This window comes from Trachemys scripta, chromosome 15, assembly GCF_013100865.1.
Source record: "Trachemys scripta elegans isolate TJP31775 chromosome 15, CAS_Tse_1.0, whole genome shotgun sequence".
NCBI lineage: Eukaryota > Metazoa > Chordata > Testudines > Emydidae > Trachemys > Trachemys scripta.
The window spans coordinates 8,777,669-8,799,452 of record NC_048312.1 but is presented as its reverse complement, the minus strand read 5'-3'; the positions used below and the strand labels follow the sequence as shown (position 1 = coordinate 8,799,452).

General features: G+C 52.2%; 1 protein-coding gene across 11 annotated transcripts in view; it reads left to right on the top strand.

Moving 5' to 3' along the window:
- Positions 1 to 21,784, top strand: part of NCOR2 (nuclear receptor corepressor 2) — a 391,355-nt gene that overhangs the window by 300,089 nt on the left and 69,482 nt on the right. For all 11 annotated transcript variants that reach the window (XM_034791186.1, XM_034791190.1, XM_034791189.1 and 8 more), the window contains 2 exons: positions 8,462 to 8,604; positions 16,462 to 16,609. In XM_034791186.1, the coding sequence (XP_034647077.1) occupies positions 8,462 to 8,604; positions 16,462 to 16,609 (291 nt within the window). The remainder of the gene's footprint in view (positions 1 to 8,461; positions 8,605 to 16,461; positions 16,610 to 21,784) is intronic.

The following is a 21,784-nucleotide window of genomic DNA, read 5'->3' as shown; positions in this document are numbered from 1 at the left end:
TGCAGAGTAAGCGGCAGTGTATGTCCCCTGCTGCAAAGAGAACCCCTCACCACCACACATGCAATCACCCACGCTTGCTCCGTTCCAGTGTAGAAACCTGCTGATTGAAATAAACCTCGGAAAGAGAAGCTGGGTGTCAGCCTATCTAGTCTTCGGCTCACTCCCCCTTCCATGAGTGCTGTGGGCTAGCCGAGAGGCAGGCGTGGGTACTAGGACATCTCCATCATTGGGGATTTTTAAGAGCAGGTTAAACAAACATCGGTCAGGGATGGTCCAGATAATACTTAGTCCTGCCTTGAGTGCAGGGACTGGACTAGATGACCTCTCGAAGTCCCTTCCAGTCCTATGATTCTATGACAGGAAGGTACAGGGGTAAGAGCAGTGGAAATGAGCACATACAGCGTTAGGTGATTTTCCTGGACAGGTTGAACCCTTGTGCTGGCAGGGGAGCATCGCCAGGTGTCAGGGGCAAAATCAGATACAGGGGCCAGAGTCGCTCCAGGGGATCCCTTGCCTCTGCGAAGCAGCAAATTGAGCAAGAGCATAGCCTGGCCCTGCCTAGTCCCAGGGTAGCCTCATGCACTTCTGGGGCCGGGTGGCCTGGGGTAGGAAGTGGCAGACAGCTTGCACTGCTGTGGTCCCCGCTCCAGCCTAACACACGAATGGGGCTGAGGGGGCGCTAGAATTTGTTAGCTTCCTGTGTTAGCATCCGCATAGCTGACCCTTAAGAGGCGTGGGATCTCCCCTCCCCCACCAGCTCCTTTGTAATGCTCCTGTAGCTTTCAGCCTTCTAATCCTTGGTTAGAGGTGCGGCCCGGGCACTGATGTTCACATCCGTCAGTCCAGAAGCAGGTTCAGGTGGGAGAGGTTGGTTCAGCCAGTTACGGTAACGGGCAGGCCGCAGAGTTGGGCCCTGGCTCCGTGCTTGCCTACAATCCAGGGGACGATCAGGCCCCGTTGTGGTTTGTCCCGGCATTCTCTTTGCCCGCAGTTGTGTAGCAGTCCGAGTGGGGTGGTGGTGGCCTGCGGAGCTGCTCTCTGTATCACGCTGGTCTCTCTGTCACGGCATGCGTCGTGTTTCTTCGCTAGGTAGCAGAGAAACCCCAGGGTCTGCTCAGGGAGCGTCAGCACATGGAATACAAAGGCCTGTCAGGGGAGCGGGTTGGTAATGACTGTAATTTCCCGCCTACGGTTGAGTTTTGAACAGATTTTTCCTTTAACAGTAAGGGAGCAGGAATAGCACCTCAACCAGGTGATGAAACAGCCAGATTGTGCTCCAGCGGCTGCTTCGCGCTGCCTCCGTTCTTTGGGAGTAGCCCTGGCGAGGAGGAGCCATGTTTTCCTCAAAAAACGGTAAAAGTCCCTCTTGGATTGTGGACGTCGGAGGGAAAACTGGCTCCTGCTAAAGGCTCGGAGATGGACACTGCCTTTCCCTCAGCCGGGCCTCAGGGGACGAGTCGCCTGGAGAGGGCAGTGAGGTCAGAGTTCAGTGGGAGGAAGACGTAAATCCTACCAGCGGTGGAGTAGGCTGCTCTAGAGTTCTGTGACTGAAGCAAATGGAGTAGGCCAATGTAGCCGAATCACCGGGGACTCTCGCGCACTGATGGGCTGCTATTGCCGTGTAACAAGGAGGCTAACTTGGGTCAGGGGAAGATGTGGAGGGTTAATAGAAAACACGGTGAAGCATTAACGTGGCTGATGTCCCAGAGAGCCCCCCAATAAGGGGAGACCGGGGGTTCACACGGGCCAATCTCCTATGAGCTGTTGTCAAGAGGAGAAGAGGGAGACCACACTAAAGGGGAACTCCTTGACCATTGCAGCCAGGGGAATCTGCAGCAAACCGTGTCAGACCCACTCGGTTTGCGGCACTGCACCATGCAGTGAGATCACACAGCGGCTGCAAGTGTCACCCCATCCCCCCGGCTGTGAGCACCCCCTCTTAGCAAGGGCCGGGAGATCCTCTTGTGAGGATGGAGAGAGTTTCGTTGCAAGTCTCCCTCGCAGCAGCAGAACATCTTCCGGACGCTTCAACTGACAGACATAGCAGGAGCCAGAACAATCTGGATCCCCAGGCTGGTTTCTAAGGAAGAGTGGCGCAGACGGCGCAGGTCACAGCTAGCGAGAGCTGGCGTTTACCGTAAACGCCCTTGGATGAATTGCCATGGCGTGTGCTGCGCGGAGAAGTCCCTGCTACTCTCATTGGCCTGGAACCGGGAGTCCTGTGTTCTGTTCCAGGCTCTGCCACTGATGTGCTCTGGGACCTTGCGACTTGCATTGTGCCTCAGTTTCCCTACCTGCAAAACAGGGCTAATAACATTATATACAGTCACACACTTGGTAAAGCACTGGACGATCCGCAGGTTAGTTTGGCTTGTGGTGGAGCATAGTTTTTCAGAGCACAGTGTCCAAACTTGTGTACCTTTCAGATCGCTTTTGGAGGGGATGGCTTAAACTTCAGTACACACTGCCTCTGTAATGCTGGCCGTGGTCAGAGAATCCCATCCCCTTCCCAGTAACACTCCATCCCTTCGGCTGCCAGGCTCACAGGGTCTCCATCAGCTGTAGGAAATGGTTAAAGGAGAACGTGAAGGGAGAAGGGGTCAGAGGGGTCTTGGGAGGAGTGTCGCACTGGGTAGTGTAGCATTTTTGGGATGAGATCATTTTTTTAAGTGTAACCTTGATCTGTTAATCCAGTTGAGAGCCCGTCAAGGGACCCTTTTGTGGGCTCGCTCATGCGTCGTTCTGCGAGGCGAGACCTGGGTGGGGCGAGGGCAGCCATGCTGGAGAGCCAGGGGAAAAATAATAGAAAAAGGCTGCGACTGTGGAGAGCTTGAATGAAAGCCACGCTCCCCGCAGCACTGCTTTCCTCTCCGTCTCTCATGTTCCAGAAACTGAATGCGCTTTAAAGTGTTCTCGCGGGTCTGCACACTCCTCTTCCTTCCGGTCTTCCTTTCTCAGGCGCTCCAGCCTCAGTTTCCACAGACCGGGGAGGAGACTGTCCCCACCCCCGCGCCCTGGCCAATCTCACCTGCAAGGGCTCACCGCGCAGCCGGCACGCGTGGGGTGTGTCTGCCTGTCCCTGTCTCCCCTGCCCTTGGAACGGGCTGAAGTTATCCGACCACTTGTTGGTCCAGCGTTATCTCTGTGCTCTGTTTGTTTTCTCTGCCTCCTCTCCCGGGAGCCCTCTGACCTTGCCAGATGGTAGCGACCTTCGGTTGAAAACCAAGGCAGAGGGGAGACGTGTGGGGAAGGTCCGGCCCGGTTCAGTAGAAGTCGAATCTGCTTGCACCTCCTCAAAGAAAAGCCCCTTTGATTAATTTCAGAGCAGAGGAAACTATTAAGCAAAGCTTTGTTTTCTTGGCTCACTCCCCCTGCTGTTGATATTCAGATGAGAGAGAGCGAGCGAGCGCGAGACAGAAAGTGAGAGAGAGAAAGGAAGTGGGTGCCAAGTTGGCCGCACCCCTTGTCAGCTTGGGTCAGTGCCACGCTCGTTATTAATGCTCTGTCTAGAGGTCACATTCAGACAAAGCGAGCCTCTGGGTCAGCCAGAGGAAAAGATTAGAGCTCGTTTGCTGCTCCGCCGCACACCCACGGCACGGATCTCCTCCCGGCCCGCAGCCGGCAGGAGGGAAGCTGCAGCGCGCGCTCGACTGCTTTGCCATTTTTTTTTTTTTCTTTTTTTTTTTCTTTTTTTTTGGCAGCGTTGGGCATCTCTTGAAACTGCACAGACCCTCCTCCCCGTACCCCCGGGCTGCTGAGCGAGGAGGTGAGACAGGGGAGGAGTGCGGGGGGAGCAAAGCAACTTCAGTCCACCTTAACAAACGCCGCTCCAGACCGTTGGAAAGCTCCGAGGAGTGCCCAGGGTGCCTCTCGCCAGCCCCAGTGGGGCAGAGAGCACTGAGGACGGAGCATGTGTTCAAGGCAACTTCTTGCGTCAGGGTCAGGCGCCTCCTGCTTTTAAGACCTGGTTTTAAGTTACCGCGCAGTAGCTGCCCTTGCTGCCCAGGGCTCCTAAGTGCCGGAGCCCCCAGGATTTAAAGAACCAGCTTTTTTTTTTCTCCTTCCTTCCCTTTCTTTGGCTGCTGCGAGGGAGTGAAAACAAAATGAGCGGGGAGGATGTGAGTCAAGAACTCCCGGCGCTTGGTAACAAACGGCTGTGCCGCGCGGGGCTTTGAAGAAGTGCTCTCCCTGTTTATTCTGCTCTGCCTGCCGCATGCTCGGAGCAGATTTTCTGGCAGGTGAAGCTAGACTTGGAGAATGTAAGTACAGCCATAGGGCAGTAACGAAATGCTGAGCTTCTGGGGTGAACGTTAAGGATGGGGCGAGCGAGCGAGTGTGTGTGCTTGTGCACACACCTATCATCTCCTCCTCGCCAGTCAACACAGGGCTGATTAAGATCCGGTCGGCTGGTTAGTCAGAGTTTCAGTTTGGGTGCGAAATGAGTGTGTGCGTTTTGTGAGGGACAGATCTGCGTGTGGCAGGCTTGTGTGATAGAGGGGGAGGGGGCAGTGAAGAGTCCGTGGAGGGAGGGGGGGGCGGCGGTGGTGGGGGGGCGTGGAAGGGAACACTGACGTTGCTCAGCAGAGCACTGGTGGTGCCTGGCAAGTGGCCTGTTCACCAGCCAGCTCCAGGGCAGCTGCTGGCTGCTCCCGCCCTGAGAGTACAGATAATTATAGTTTTGGGAAGCAGGTGTTGCTGTTTTGTTCTCTTGCCTGCGAAGATAAGGGCGTCTGTACGCACCGGTTTGATCCTGCGGGGGGGAAGGTCGGTCTCTGCTTTGGAAACACGCAGCCACCTCCTCCTGAGATAGACACAGACACCTGCGCGGCTCCCCTCCTGCCGGCTAGATGCTTGCCTCCAGCCCCGCGCCATTTGCCTGTGTGGAGACCGGGCACGCCGCACGCTGTCCCCAGCAGGCGAGGGGAAGGGCGCCGAGCTTTCCAAGGAGCTGGGCCTCGTGGGCCGCTGGAGCGGGTGACTTTAAATTGAGCAGGCTTCAGCACAGCCTGGTGATTGGGAAGCGGCCCTGCAGCACCGCTGGGCGCAGCGCACCTGAAGAGTGAAAGGGCAGCCGAGAGACTTCTTACGTGCAGCAAGACAAGGTCAAGCTGCACTTGGAACTAGAGTGGGCACGGACGGACCTTGGGGTGAGACCCTCCCCGGCACAGTAACAGCCATTGCAATTAGCACACCCTGCTGCCCCGTACCGTGCAGCACAGTCGTCTTGGAGGACAACACAATCATACAGAGAGTGGTGCCTGTTGTGGAGGCAGGAACCATTGTTACTATTCAAGGCCCTTGCCCGATATGTAGCTTACAATTCCGGCCCGGTCTGTTACCCTGGGGATTAAGCCTTCCGAGTAGCAAAGATTGAATGGATTGATTCATTTGTTCGTTTTGGAAGCGATGATGAATCACAGTGCATGGGGCTGGCCTGCTTTCCCCGGCCGTGTTTAGCCATCCCTGGGTGGGAAGGATCTCGCTGGCTAGTGTCTCTCAAGGTTGGTGGCAAGATGGATTTGAGAAGTCCCCATCGAAAGCAGCAGCCGAAAGCCAAGGTCATGGCTTTAAATGGATCAACGTTGGGAGTTGTAGAGCTAAAGCTCAAACCCGACTCTTCTGTTGCCCGCGCTCTGCTGTGCCTGGCAGGTCTGTTACATGCAGCGTAGTCGGGGGTGCAGGGCCGTGTGAGGGTGCAGGATATGGGAACTTTCACTCGTCGTTGCTGGCTGGCCTTGGGTTCACCCGGAGCCGGATGGGTGTTTATCCGAGGGCCGTTTGGCCCGGGTCCTGGTTGGCATCTCTTTGGGGCAAATCCCACGCCCCTCTCTCCTAGCCGGTGTAGGGCCCTTGTTTGCCATGGAGCTGGTGTGCTTCTGCTGCCTGGGATTTGGGGATCATTACACCCCCAGTGCTCCCTGTGTCCCAGCCCTCTGGGGGTATTTAAAGCTGGGACTGCTGGCTCTGCAGCTACACAGCTCACGCGCCTGCCCAGACCCGGGGTGCCAATTCCTGCTCTCCCAGCCCTTGCTCTGATCCCAGGGGGGCACTGCTGCTTGAGCTGTGCGCGCTGGCGCTAGAGTTTATCCCTTTGGATGTTTTATTTGTCAACTTTGGGATTCACAGAACCAATGCAGCCTTTTTAGAGTAGGCCCTACGCATAAACAAAGCCGTTGTCGGTTGGTTCCTTTGTTCGTTGCTAGCGCACTTTTAAAGGGAATTACTGCGCGGGTCCTAAGGACATGCCAGGGGCTTCCCTGTACCATGAATGCGGACTCTGCCTTTGATCTCATCAGGGCTCTCAGGCTAAGGCCTGACCAGTACGGGGATGGGGGACCTTCAGGGAAGACCCTCCGGTGCTGCAGGAGGGTCTGTGTCGGTGGCACTCTTTGCACCAAGAGAACCCCAGCATGGTGGCAGAGGCTCTGTGCCAGAGGGGCCAGGCACAATGGACAAGACAGCTTTTGCCCGTTCATTTTGGGTGCTTCGCGTGTCCTTAAAATGGTGCTTTTCCTGAGGCTTGCGATAGCCACTCTTCGCCAAGCGGGTTAGAAAGAACATGGCAAGCGGCAGGCAAAAGGCAAAGGACCATGGACCGACACAAAGGCCGGCCGGTCACAGTCCCACCTGACAGTGCCGTGTGGAGCCTGCTGGACCTGTGCAACATGTCTCATCCCCAGGGCTTGCGGGCAACCGGATGGCAGCTCCCTAGCAGGCCAGCCCCAGCCCAGCCTGGCAGTGGGGGAGGCGCCAGGGCCTTATGGACATCTCAGTGGGTCAGAGGGAGGAGCGAGGTTAAGCTGGCTTATTTCCATGCAGGCAGGGGAAACCTTAAAGGGGCCACACGCCCCGATACAGAGCTGCCAGCTAGATGCAGCTTTGAGGCCGTTGGGCAAATGAAGACCCCAGACAGGCAATCCAGCATGTGGGAAGGACACAGGCTTGTAAGAGGATAGCATCCTGGTTCAGCCGCACTGGCCTGCCTGCTGCCCTGGCAACCTGCACAGTCCCAGGGGGCAATACAGTGGCCACCAGGGGCTGTGATGGTCTGCTCGGGCTGCAGGGCACTCATTAAGTGAATGGCCCCTGGCACCCCCACCTCAAGCTGGGGTGGATTCTCTCACTTCCCACACCTTTATACACCGTGAGCTCAGCTGGCCTCTGCATTCCAAGGGGAGGCTGGTAATTTCCCTATGTTTGGCCTCCTCCCAGTGCCAGACGTGTAACTAAATCTTTGGCAGTGCCCCAGGTTTCTCGATCTTTCACTACCCAGGTTTCTCCCTCCTTGGTTCCACTGGCTTCTAGTGGCAGCGTTAGCATGTCTCTCTCCACAGTGCCTGTGGCAGGTGTGTTTCTGTGTGTGAACATCTCTCTGTATTGTACTGACTGGACCCGTGTCTATTGCATATAGCGTGTGTATAAAGCAGAGCCATGCGGTAGCGTTGCATAGAGGAAGGGTGGTCCAGTGGTTAGGGCAATAGCTGGGGAATCAGGAGACCTGGGTTCAGTTCCCTGCTCCACCAGGAACTCTTTGCGTGACTTTAGGTATGTCACTTGGTCACTCCATGGCTCAGTTTCCCCTTCTGTAAATTGGGCGTAATAGCACTACCTGGTCTCACAGGAGTGTGGGGAGGATAAATACATTAATGATGGGGAGGGGTTTAGATACAATGATAATGTGGGCCATGGAAACACCTTGGCTGATGATTAGCTCCTTCCTACCTAGTCCCAACTACTATCCTCCATTCGTGCATCCTGGTGCTGCTCCATCTGCCTGCAGTTGTCAGCCCCTGGCTTGATGCCTGACCTGAAAATCTTCTGCATGTGAGCCCATGATTAGCACTGATTTCCCCCACCCCCCTCCCAACGCTCCTCCTTCCAGCAGTGGAGTTGCCTGGGTGAATACATCGCTGCACTTATGTCTTGGCTCCTTTGTTTGGGCCCCTCCTGGCAGTCTCTGCGTGTGCATCCAGCCCATCCGAGCCTGTGGGCTCCAGCTCTCAGAGAGTGGAGGGTGCAAAGAGCCTTTCCCCATCCCCGTTAGCCCCCCGGGTAGGGACCAGGCATAACTGCAGCCACCAGGGAGGAGGGTACATGCTTTCATCTTCAGAAGGGGTAGAGCAACTGGCTTCTTGTCACTGCCTTGTGGGGTGCTGGGACTGTGCTGCCCCCAACATGCCATTATGGTGCGATCTGGCCTCAGCCCCGCAGAGCTGTCAGCGTTGTTGGTAGATGCAGCTACAGACGCTTTGTTCCCCGAGACTGCTGGGTCTAATGCTTTTCACCTGGAAAGAAAAACAGGAGCCTCTCGCTCATCCTCTTGGCCACAGACGTCTCGCAGACGGGTGCTGGTGACCATATCGTCCCAGCAGAGTTTGGTTTGTCCATGGGGAGTGACCCAGCCTTTGTGCACTGTGCCACCCTTGTTTCGCCCCCTCTGATTTTATTTTCCTGGTTGCAGGTCTCCTTGAACATGGGCGGAACTGGTCGGCCATTGCCAGGATGGTGGGCTCCAAGACTGTGTCGCAGTGCAAAAACTTCTATTTCAACTACAAGAAAAGACAGAACCTGGACGAGATCCTACAGCAGCACAAACTAAAAATGGTAAGCAGCCCGCCGCAGCCCGCTCCAAGCACCACAGATATTTCCCGGCAAACAGTGAAACAGCTTCTGACGTTCCCAAGTCCAAAGGGAAATTTTTCTTCCCTGAGAATTTACTGGGTGAAAATCACAGAGCCCAGGCTAATGAGAAAAGGGGCATTTGTCCTTCGGCCCTTGGTATTTTCTGGCTAGATTGGGGGCTCTTGTGGAACACAATGACCAAGTCTCGGATGCACACGTGCTACTCAGTGAGGAAAAAAGGAGATAGAAAGGAGGGAATAGCCATTAAGTATTATGATGCGTAGCCAGATTGCGATCCCAGTTACAGCTGTGTGAATTCATTGACGCCAGTGGAGTTGTACCAGTTTACCCCAGTGTCACGGAGATCAGAAGTGGACCCAGTAATGCTGTTCATTTCCAGTGCAGTCTTCCACTACCGCATGTTCCATGGTAGCTCAAGCACCGAGTATAAAGAAATGAATGGCAAACTGACCACAGACAAACAACAAAAACCAAACCCCACAAGATTGTCATCCCGTTTTAACGCTATTAGAAGGAAGGAGGTTGATTCCCAGAACAACCATTGGGATGTCCGGGGACAAGCATAGTCCAGTGGCCTAATGACAGGAGTTTGAATCCTGACAGACATTTTGATTCCATCCATGGCCCGGGGCAAATCACTTAACCTTTCTGTGCATCAGTTTCCCTGTGGTAGAAAGGGGATGATAATACTTTCTTCCCTCGCAAAGTCCAGGGAATGAATTAATTGGCGCTTGCCAAGCACTCTGAAGATGCAACGCGCCACTACAGATCTGCTAAGTATTATAATTATAATTTCATTTGCAGAGGACCCTGGGGTTCTGAGCTTCCTGGCTAATAGAATTCACATGGCGTAACCCCCCAAGGAGTGCTTTGGAAAGGAAAGGGACAATATTCAATACAGGAATCTCTCCAGCAAGCTATTACAATGCGAATAAAAAGACAAGAAAACACTCAGTGACTCAGGCAGGAATTGAATATCCTAGTCACTCTGTAGGAACAAGAAGTAGAGCGGGCAGTGGTGATTCTTTTGATCATTTCTCCAAGCTGAGAGATACTGCTGTGTTCCTATGTTTCACTGAATTGTGTTAGAAACAAAGCCAACAAACAGTACAAAGAAAACAACAAAAACACCTACCTAAAGAATGGGATGAAACACTCACACAGACGCACAACCTCTCCGAATAGAGCTTTATGTTATAAAGATCTAGCATTCATTCCTTGGGAGAATCGGAAGTAAGATCGCTGAACTCAGTAATAGAATCGGAGCTGAGTATATTAATTTACTGTGCTTCCTAATATTTCAGAAATTGCACTGCATGGGCGTTTTTCTGCAGAACCAGTTTTTCCCTCATCCTTTTCTCCCCCATTCATATTGTTCACTAGCGCGTGCAGTTTAGATCATCATCATCATCATCATCATCTAGTCTGTTAAGCGCTGGGGGCTGTGGAATTTAGGTTTTGTATAAGAACAATGAAAGCTCAGCTGTTATTTATTGGGTTCTATTGTTTTAGGCAACAGCAGATGCCATAAAACTGAATAAAATAAAAGAACAACTGAGAGTGAATTTCCACAGACTTTCCTTCTTAACTCCTAAATATATTCACAAATAAACCAAACCTCCAGATCGTTTCCTGTATAGAATCTGGGCATGCAAAATAGTCGCCTTTGACCGCCCTCTCAGTGGAAGCAGTCGGAGGTCAGGCCAATATGTCATCAGGTAATTTTGCAGTGAAGTCTCTAGCTTATTCCCTGACCTGGGTGTCAGCAGCTATTACTGATCTCCCTGCAGATAACGTACAAGGAAACGGATAGGCTCTGCAGTCCCAGTTTTGCTAGAATGTTTATTTAATTTAAGGAGGATAAACTCAGTGAGTAACGCTTGTTAATTTCTCAAATGTAACTTGTTTATGGTTTGTAGCCCCGTTGCTAGGATGGGTAGAACAAGGGTTTTGTTACAAACTCAGATCTCAGCCCAGCTTTGCTGAGGTCTCTAAAAACCTTCAAGTGAACCAGAGCTCAGTTTTGGGCAAACCTGAGTCGGTGTATGGTTTAGCCTGTGCCAGTGGGTGGTTTTGAATTACAGCCAGATGAAATGCACTGTTCCGGATGGTTTCATCCCAATGAAACTCGGTAGCTCCAAGTGATCTTCAGGTTAAGTCTGAGGGTTCATTCAAATGTAGAACCTAAAGCACGGCCCAAGGAACATGAGCCCCGTGCAAACCAGGACCGCAGCAATGGTTTGCACAGAGCCCTGTGTCCAGCACAGCTGTAGTCTGCACTCGTGCACAATGGGTGCATTGGCCTGTGGCTGGTGATTTTCAGGTACGGCTCTTGGATCGGTGGGCATGCATGCCGGACTTTCAGTCACACCCCGGATTTGCCAGTGCCCGTGGGTTATGAGGGCGCAGCTTGGAGTCTTGCCTCTAAAGGGAGCCTCAGAGCCCGGCTGATAGACTTATGCTAGTGGGGCTCCCATTAGCATGCAAAAAATAACTGTGTACCCACTGCGGCTTGGGCTGTCAAGCCCCCTTTCCCTCCACACACTTGAGAGCCTGAGCCACAATGCTAGTGCAAGCCCCGGGCTGGGAGGCTGGCTCCCAGACGCAGTGTAGACATACCCAAAAAGGGAATCTGCCAGCCTGTTCTGCGCCCCAGGGCACCTCCCCACTGCCCAGTAAAGCCATTCGAGCTGCAGTCAGAAAGCAGGCCCACGGCAGCTCCATCCTGTTTTTCTGGGGCATGGATGGCCCATGGGCTTCCACAGCTTCTCCACTCATGCCGGGCTTGGGGTTTGAACTTGAAGGGCTGTCCTTTTGTTACAGAAAAGAAACCTCACCTGGAGAGCTGTTGAGAGACGGACTTTGTATACTGGGAGCTCAGGGAAACGCTGTGTAGCCCTGTCTGCCTTTCAGCAGAGCTGTGAAGACTCCCAGACGTCCCTCTTTCACTGGCTTGTGACTGGAGGAGAACCCTCCTGACAGTATTGGTTTAAGACAGGACCAGATAAGCGGGGGGAGGGGGACCTCATATTTAACAGCCCCACCCCTGAAAATACACACCTGCAGCTGTATGTTGACAGCCACCCCATTGGGAGGGGTCCCCGCCCAAGAAACACATCAGAGGGGTCGGTGCCTATGATTAGGGTTAAGTCACGCCACCTTTAAGCCTCATTCTAAGTCTCTGCCTCTGGGCGTTTCGGCTCAGTTCTGTTGCGAGCACCTGAGAGCTGTTCTTGGCTTCAGCCTCGGTTAGTCCTGACCTTCTGCGCGCTGATCTCTTGTTTCATTAACCACAGCAGTCAAGGGGAAAATGGGGCATTGTGATACAGAATGTTCTTTCAAGTTGCTCTTTCCCTGAGCCGTCGGAGCTCAGAATCTCTCTCCCCGAGTGGGTGTCTGCCACTTGTGCTGGACTTGCCTGAGGCCAGGGAACGATATAGCTCATATTAACCTATCAAACTGAAGGGTCCCTACAAGTCCTTGCAAGATGTCCACAGGGCACCCAGCCGTGCGCTTTCCACGATCAATTAAGACGGAGCCTGCTCCCTGTAAGATGCTGCCTCAGAATCCGGACAGCTCCTAGACAGACAGGATCCTGGCGCTGATCCCAGCGGGAGAGAGCTGCCCTACTCAACCTGCTTTCCCTTTGGAAGCGGGGAATGAGCTCTTTTTGCTGCCCTGGAGGCACTGTAGGCTGGGGACCCCGTTCACTCGCTCATCCCATTGGCTGAGTGAAAGAGTTAGACACATCCAGTCGCCCTTTCCTGTTGAAAGGTGGGCTGTCCCCTTCCGTGTGTGTCTGGGCTGTGACTCCCAGCTGTGGAAAAGAGGCCACGATTCCTCTCTGCAGGTGGGGCCCTGTGGGGACCGCTCCCCCTGCTAACATGGATCCTGACCCAAAGGCCATTGAAGTTGGAGCAGGACTGGGACTGATGCTGGGTTATCGTATTGGGCGGAGGTTGGCATTCGCTGCTAGAGCGCACCGTCCTGTGACCTGGCCCATTGGCCAGATTTAGTCCACCCTTCTGGGGTAATGGAACATCCAACATAAAATGGTCCAAGGTCCTCACAAAACAGGCCCCACCCCTGGGCCCTGTGGTCCTCACACCCTTCTCTCGGGGCTTTCTACTGTCTCTGTCCCCTTCTCGGGGGCCAGGACTTCCAGGGTTTTCACCTCGATCCCCTAACAGAAGTCCCAAACCAAAAGTATACAAACTCAAACCAGATTCTACTCATGGCCTCTCTTCCCTCTCTGCAGCAGTGTTCCTCCACTGAGCACCTCCCCAGGCTCCCTCCCTGGTCCTCCAAACCTGCCCTTTGATCAGGGCTCACCACTCCACTGCTTGTCTCTCTCCTGTCCTCGTGCCAGACTTCTCCACCCAGGATCCCTGGGCTTCCTCCTTTCTCATCCCAGAGCCTGACTGCAGAATCTGTCCCTTCTGCACTAAACTTCCTGCTTACCACCCAGCCCCTTCCCAGCTGGGCATGGTCTCTAATTAAACCTGGCTCTCTCCCTCTACCCCAGGTGCCAACAGGTAACACAACTGGCCTCTCAGGTCCCCATTCACCCTTTCTGGGCCTGTGTGGGGTACACACTCCAACGCAGTTGGTCTTAGCCCCTCTTCTGATCCCAGTGCTGGAATACGCATGACCCTGCCATGCTAATTCGGGAGTGCCGATGTCATGCTTTTAGGGAAGGCTGAGACAGCTGCTGATGGGGCATAAATATGATGACTGTTCTGTATCAGGAGCAGGGGTTTTTTTTAACGCCGCTTTGGCTGCTCGCTCAGTGTCAGGTGGTGATCCCGTTGTCCGGGCTGTGGGGCAGATGGCCCAGAATGATGTCACACTAGCAGGTTGTGTCCTGGCTACTCCGGGTTGTTCCGGGGATGGTGGGGGGAGGGAGAGAGAGTGGGGAAGGCTCCAGTAACACCAGACAGCTTGGAGAGGAGGTTGAGAAGAACTGCTGATTCTCACCAGACTTGGAGACAACCGAATAGAGCTGGCTGGAAACCAGCCACTGCAGCCACCTCAGGCGCCTGGGTTGGCCATTCTCCCCATAGGAAGTGGAATGACACACTAGGCACTGCGGAGTGCTAGGAAATAACCTCCCGTGGGAGAAGTTCAGGGTTTGGTTTATTTCCCTTTTGACATAGATGTGCGTAAACCAAAGACTGCAGCGCAGTCCTGCCCGAGCTATCCCATACGTTCCAAGGGAAAAAACCCTCTCGGATGAATCTAACAAGTCACTTTTAATAGGACACACTGTACGTTGAGCACCAAGGAATAGGATGGATGTGAAAACCACTGAAGTACTGATAACAGGTCTCAAACTGAGCCCAAGGGACCAGAGCTACTCAGTTACATACCAAAGGAAGGATGGAACGCCATGTAAAAGCATTTAATTCCTGTAGCAGATATGAGCTTCACCTTACCGTCCTCTCGTTTCTTTATTCTTTGTATCTAGCACCCTTGGATTTGGAGACTTACTATGCTGGGCACCGTCCAAACACATCGGTTCTATGGACGACCAAATTTTGCCTTGAATGCTATTTTTGACCGAAGCTTCTCTTCTCCCCACTTTTGCTGCCATGTGAACTGACCTAATGTCAGATGATACGTTTGTAGTGGCTAGGATCGCCATCAGGGATTAGGGACCCATTGTGTTAAGATAGGCCACCCCTACCCCTAAAGAGCTTTCAGTCGAATTATATGATGACAGCAGATGGGCTGCGTTTGATGGAGTTACAAGGCGATGGACTTAGAGCAGGGATGAATTTGGCTGGATATGCCTTGACCAGAACCGAAACCTTAAAGCAGAACATTTGTGCATGCGGCTTGAGCCTGTCACTAGGTATGTCCCCCCACCAGTTCTGCTTTCTGGATTCAAATTGCTTCCATTAAATATCTCACCCTTGTTACTTCACTACTCAGTGGGTCTCTCGCAGCCCCAGAGGCCTGCCTGCCGGAGCGTTCATCTCTGCATGAGCCAAATCCCGCTGCTTGTCATTTAGTGCAAACATAAAAGCCAAGTCTGGTGTTGATGCAGGGGCTTGTTCCCAGCTAATTTCCCAGCATAAGATCCCACTCGTCAGCTCGGCTGAGTCACAGACACATGAGTAAGAGAGGCAGTAAGGTGAAGAAGGCTTTGCCATAGTAACGCAAGAGCTTTGTCATCACATTAGCATTATCTGAAGCCCTAACTACAAGCTGCTTCTTCAGACAATAACATACAATTATTGAATTGTTCCCTTGGCACAAGTTGAAGCTCTGACAAAGTTCTTCCCGGGGGAGCAGAGATTGTGGAAAGAATGGGGTAACCGCAGAAGTGGGTGGGTCGGGTCAGGGGGCTCTTTGGTTCCATGTGTAATGCCTCACGTAACTTCCAGCCTCTCCTGCCCAGTTTAATACAAAACAGTTCAAACGGCAGTGTTGCCAAGCAAAAGCAGTTTGTGGGGTGTTTATCCAGTGGTTTTTGAGTTTATAGAGAAAGAGGGAAGGTATCAGACCCCCCCAACCTCGAGATCCAAAGGTAGAGTTTGCATTGCTGCTGCAGCCTTCATTTTCCATCCATTTAAATAAACGCTCTAAGTACGTCATTTGAGTGGGGCGAGCGGAGGGAGCAGCAGGTGACGGGCATGTTCCTACTGGTTATATTTATTTCTGTAATGACACCAGGAAACATTAGCAGAGACGAGACTCTTGATTCAGGCCAAACAGTTTATTGGAAGTAGCAGTGTGTGTGTGTGTTATACGTGTTTAAAGAGAAGAGAGGGTATTGCTTTGTGGTTCGAGGAGGAAGAGAGGGCGAGGAATCTCAACTCCCAGATTCTGTTTACTGCTCTGCTGCTCGCTCGCTCTGTGATAGTGGGATAGTCACTCAGGGCACAATTTTTCAAAAGTATCTACTAAATTTGGGTGTCCAGCTCAAGTCACCTGGCACCTGATTTTTTCCAGCATGCTGAGCGCTCAGAGTGGCCACTAACTTCGTCTCAAGACGTGGGTGCCCAAGCGTGTCTGAAAATCAGGTCCCTTTAAGGTGTCTCAAGTTGGGCATCCAAAAAATGGAGACACCCACGATGTTGACTAAAGTTTAGTCATCTGTAAATTGGCTTAATAATACAGTGGTAGATATTACAGGCCCAGTTTATTTTTAAAGATGGCCTCAATTTGAATTAATTGGGTGCCTAACTTCTTGAATGTAATTAGGTGTCTTAAGATCAAAATTGTGCTGTGAAAACGGAGACCGGTTTTATCTTATCACATAATTGTTTGCAATGCTTTCCTGCTCTTACACTGCGGTATTGTGCAAAGACGAATGTTTTCTGTGAGCCTCTCCCTCTCCAGCAGCCTCCTAAGGGTGGCGTGCCACTCAATTAGTAAAAGTTTCTCTGGGAAACTTGGAGGGCTGGTACTCTGCACGTGTATGCCAACTGTAGAGCAGATGCGTCCACCCTAACTCACATTGAGTAGGGCATTACTCTGTAAGTAGTCCCAATGAGTGAGGCACCACTCAAAGTAAGGATGGCAGAATCTAAGAAATACATATTAATGTGATTTTCCCCTCTTTCTCATTCCCCCCTCAACTCTCAAGATTTATTTCAGAGACAACCCTTGCCTGGGGATTAAAGTTGCTCTTTCTGTCATTTTATGAAGTCTGCCCCTCTGCAGAGAATCCAAGAATACGCAGTGTTTTATGTAGCCTGTTTCCTCCTTCCCATTGAGGAATACAGGGAAAGCACTGGCTCTGCAGGCCGAACTCTGCCTTTGGTTACTGTTGAGGGGTTAGTCTTTGACCCTTGACTGCTTCTCCCGCAGGAGAAAGAAAGGAACGCAAGGCGGAAGAAGAAGAAAGCCCCTGCCGTTCAGAATGAAGAAGCTGCCTTCCCTCCCACGGCAGAGGACGAGGAGATGGAGGTATCGGGGACAAGCGGCAACGAAGAGGAGATGGCCGAGGAGGCGGAAGGTGAGACATTTGAGGGGCGACGGCCATGGGGGGAATTGGCTTAGGTTTGTTTGCTTCATCCCTGGCTGCGGCCGAGCAGCCCTTTCTTGCCAGGGCAGGTGGCAGGAGAGGCATTTTTGCCCTGCAAATGTCAGTGCTTCCAGGGGTCTCCCTGGTAAGAGTATCTCGTGGGCGGGAGGAGCGGAGTGGCTCTGGCACCCTGAGGATATGCGAGGGCGACGCTTTCGAACCGCACCGAAGACACGGAAGCGCTGACATTTCTGGCTCCTCCAGATTTCACGGTCGCAGGGACTGTCCTCGGTCACAGCCCCGGTCTGATTCCTGGCTACTGAAGGTTTATTTGTGTGAGGCCATAAAGCTCCATACCCTGGTCAGCTGATAGCCAGCATGCCCTCAGGCTGCTGTGGGCGTTGTTTTGTTAGGGGTTCGATTGGCAGCTCCAGTCCTCTGTCACCAGGAGTGAGAGCATGCACAGCGCCAGCCTTTCCCCACTGCCTAGCTCCGGAGGGGTTATCTGCAGACAAGAGGTTTATTGCCGCAGCCCATTCATCCTTTGGCCTCTCTCTTAGACGGCCCTCCAGGAACCCAGTTGGTGCCGTTTTGGGGGATAGAATTTTTGTTAGTTTCACTTTCAGTCACTACTGCTCCTGGCCCAAATTATCATTCCCACCCTAGTAGGACAAAACCCTGTCTCCTCCGACCGATCCCTTACCACTGGGCATCTCTGGGCTGGTCATGGGTGTCATCTTGCACATCCTTAGGTTTTCCATCCCCTAGCGAAGAGTCCGCACTGTGATTGGCCTCCAGTCTCCCGTCGCTAGGCCTTGTGCACCTCTAGACTTTTGTAAATTAGAGTGGGTTTCCTTTTAAATAAAGGTCTGTTCACCCTGCATGACCCCCAGCAAGGCGTGAGGGTTGGAAAGCAGGGGCCGTGCGGGTCGACGGGGGCGTAGGGGCAGTCGTAAGGCAAAATAAGCGTCACTATCCTGTCCGCTGCCCCAGGCTGTGAGTCACCAAAGCTCTTGAGCATGAGGCATAACTTAAGAACATGCTTAAGTGCTTTGCTGAATCAGGAGGGGTCTTACTCACATGCTTTAAGTGAAGCCCAGGCTGAAGTGCTTTGCTGACTCCGATCCCCCACGAATGAAGCAGCAGGAGGGCTGGTAGAGCCAAGATTGCCCCGTTCTCTTTAGCGCATCACTTTTATGACTTTCCTGACCTAAACAACAAACATCCCGTGACTTCTGCTTTGGAAAGTCCTCCTTCTTCGTGGCAGCAGCACATTCAGTAGCTGCTAAGCCGCAGGGTCAGCACACCTCTGCATTTTTTAATATCTTCTTTCAGGCAGGCAATTTCCGCTCTCCCATTTGAGCAGAAGAAGGGGAGTCAACCGAAAGTGACAGTTTTAGCTATTTCTGGCTCAGAAACCTCAGCCGCGAGTTTGGGAAAATGTGTGTAATTTACGGCAATGGTCCCATTTGACTTTTGTCAAAGTAATTTAATAACTTAACCAGCAGTGCTGGCCCCATGCTGAGCCCTGGCCTTGGAGACCAGGCTAATGGGACTGGAAATTGCAAATCTTTTCAAGTCTTTGTTGAAAGTGACTCATGATAAGGCAGGTGCCAGGTAAATCTGCGCTGGGTGAGCTGTGACTAACAGACCTGGTGTAAGATGTGGTTATTGCTCTTTGTGAGAGCTGTTGAGAGTAAAACCATGTGTTTTAAGATTAAAGACTTGAAGCAGATCTCTTGACACACTTAGAAGCTTTACATTATTACGGCTTCGAGTCCCATCTCTGCCTCACAGGATGAATAAGATAGGACTATATTTCTGAAGTGGGCTACTGAGCTGAACAGAGCTATAAGCCAAGTGGATGAAATGTCACAGGAGCAGAAATGTCAGAGCAGCGGTATGCTTGAGCAGTTTGCCTAGCTCCCCTGTGACATTTGGGGATGCATTTCGGCGTAATGAATACAGACCGGAGGGGAGGGCTTTGGATGAATTTGTTGCGTGATTAATTGTCTGTGTCCGAACTACCTGGTTCGCGAGCACAAAGCGTACGTACGGATCACCTAACGCTTCAATGAATGGGCCCCTTATAGCAAAGCCAAGCCGGATAACTAACTGTAGGATGCACCTCACCAGCCAGTGCACAACTCATTTGCAATTCAGCTCCCCACTCTCACAGCAGGTTCACGATATTGGGAACGAACCCGTGGAAATCTAAAGCCTGGTTGAACCAGAGGCGAAATGTCTGCAGACATCTCTTCGGCCTCGGCAGACCCCATTTCACTTTGGGAAGGGAAGCGGGTGCATTTATGAGCGAGGCTTTGGCCAAATACACCATAAATCTCTGTCCGGCCTAAATACTATAAATTCCTGGCCCATCGTCCTTGGGTGACTATGTTTCACTGATTTATTATAAGTAAATAAACATCAGGGAAGGCTGAAATTCCTATTGGCCTTGGGGCATTTTTCTGCCAAGAAAGTGGAATACTTTGGATGTGCTCAGACGTAAAGCTATCAGAATACTGTTCCTCTGCGTCCATCCATTTTGGATATAACTTGAAAGCCTTGCAGACCGATACAGATCTGTGTCTGGAAGGAATCCCACCTTCCCTCCCATCCTTACTGTATTGAGGGGGAGAGCACTGCCCTTAAATCCCGAAGCAAGTTCATCTTGACCCTACACCTCTGACGTTCTGAGATATTTTGAGAGTCTCAACTCCCACTGATGGAGCACACCCTTTCCCTTGGGTCAGTAACCCCCTGAAGGAGTTGCAGGCCATCTTGCCAAGGCACAGTTCACTCCAAATATTCCTCCCTTTGGGCCAAAGAAACAAAAGGCGTCTCCGCTCTGGAACGCCTCCCTGCATCTAGACGTGAGTGTTTTCAGCTCAGGAGGAAGCCATTTCCCATAGATTTGGGGATGCTTAATCATTAACCTGTCCTGAAACTCTGGGATATTTTCCCTCCGGCTGACCCTGATCTCCTTTCTTTTCATATTGGCTGCTAAACAAAAACGTGTGGCAGGCTCCTTCTGCTGCCAAGGATTTCTTTATGGCTGGGCTGCGGGGATGAGGGAAGGCTGGTATCCATAGTCACAGTGATGCAGTCCTGGGAGGCAAGCAGAGAGGTTGGAACCTTGGCTTAGGCCTTGATCACACTGGAACTGGCCCCGATGCCTTGACAAGGGCTGGTTGGAATTTCGAGAACGATGCAAAGAAGAGTGAAGGGAGCAATTTTAAATGTCATTGGTTCATAGGGCCAACAGAGAGCTCCCACCTGCCTGGTTTTAGACACAGGGTTTTGGCTCTTGGATTCATGACCCTGTCCCTTGGTTTTTAAGGCTGGGCTCCATTATTAGAACGGCACCCAGCCAACAGGATGCACTCAGCCCAGGCAGAGAGAGGAGCATGCTTCTTTCTGTCCCTGATGTGTTACGGACAGTGTGGGGATCCCAGCACTTTGCTTCCAGTTCAGAGACCGGGTAGGTCGACAAGACCTTCTCCCTCCTCTGACCAGAAGGTATGGCGTTTGGGGAGGAGAGAATTCCCCCTCACAGGTGGGGGAAGGGAGTCGGTGGAACCCATTTTTATGTGGGGTAGCGGGAACAGGAGAATATTGCTCCTGTATGGGGCGGGCCGGGAGAAGGTCAGACCACGGCACCACTGTGGGGGGAGTGCAGAAGAGATGAGGAAAGTAGCCAGGAGGATGAGCTGATGTCCCCGTCCCACGCAGTTGAGGCGGGAGCATGGTGGGAGTTAGACCTGAAGGACGTGTTTTGGGGGGACAAGCTGGGGCTGCTGGTTCCAGACTGAAAGCCAGTGACCCTAACACACAGCACATGGGAGATGGGGATTTGATGCATCCACCAATTGGAATTGGAAAGGGTTCAGAAAATGGCAACAAAAATGATTAGGGGTATAGAACGGCTTCCGTATGAGGAGAGATTAATAAGACTGGGGCCTGGTCTATACTACCCGCCTGAATCGGCGGGTAGAAATCGACCTCTCGGGGATCGATTTATCGCGTCCTGTTGGGACGCGACAATCGATCCCCGAATCGGCGCTCTAACTCCACCAGCGGAGGTGGTAGTAAGCGCCGCCGACAAAAAGCGGCAGAAGTCGATTTTGCCGCCGTCCTCACAACGGGGTAAGTCGGCTGTAATACGTCGAATTCAGCTACGCTATTCACGTAGCTGAATTTGCGTATCTTAAATCGACTCCCCGCTGTAGTGTAGATGTACCCTCAGACTTTTCAGCTTGGAAAAGAGGCAACTAAGGGGGGATATGATAGAGGTCTATAAAATCATGAGTGGTATAGAGAAAGTAAATAAGGAAGTGTTATTTACTCCTCATAACAGAAGAACAAGGGGCCAACAAATGAAATTAATAGGTAGCAGGTTTAAAACAAACACAAGAAAGTATTTTTTCACTCAACGCACTGTCAACCTCTAGAACTCCTTGCCAGAGGATGTTGTGAAGGCCAATACTATAACGGGATTCAAAAGGGAGCTAGATAGATTCTTGGAAGATAGGTCCATCAATGGCTATTACCAGCATGGTCAGGAATGGTGTCCCAAGCCTCTGTTTGGGTGACAGGGCACGGATCACTTGATCATAACCTGTCTGTTCATTCCCTTTGGGGCACCTGCCATTGGCCACTGTCAGAGGACAGGATACTGGGGTTGATGGACCTTTGGTCTGACCCAGTATGGCCATTCCTATGTTATGTTCTTGTTTTCCTCCCAAACACAGTCCTGTCTGTCTGGGCACTGGTGTTCTCCAGCTGGAACGGGGAAAGCAACATGACTGGGACGTGTACAGGCCAGATTTTCAGCTCCCATTGTTCCCACGGAGGGAAGGGAAGCGTGTGTGTCGGGGGAGGGGGAGAGAGTCTCCACGGGAGCTACTGGGTGCTGAGCACTGCTGAAAATTTGGCCACAGATGTCTCAGTGAAACGCACTGTAAAATCCCCCTCTGTTCTGGGGTTTGTTACGGTGTGTATAATACATAACTGCATTGTAATGGGGATTCCCATTGGCCTGCTGTTAAAGCACTGGACTGGAACTCAGGAGAGCTGAGGTCTATTCCCAGCTCTGCCAGTGGTCTGCTGGATGAGTTCAGGCAAGGCACTTCCCCTCCTGGGCCTCAGTTTCCCCATCCGTAAAAG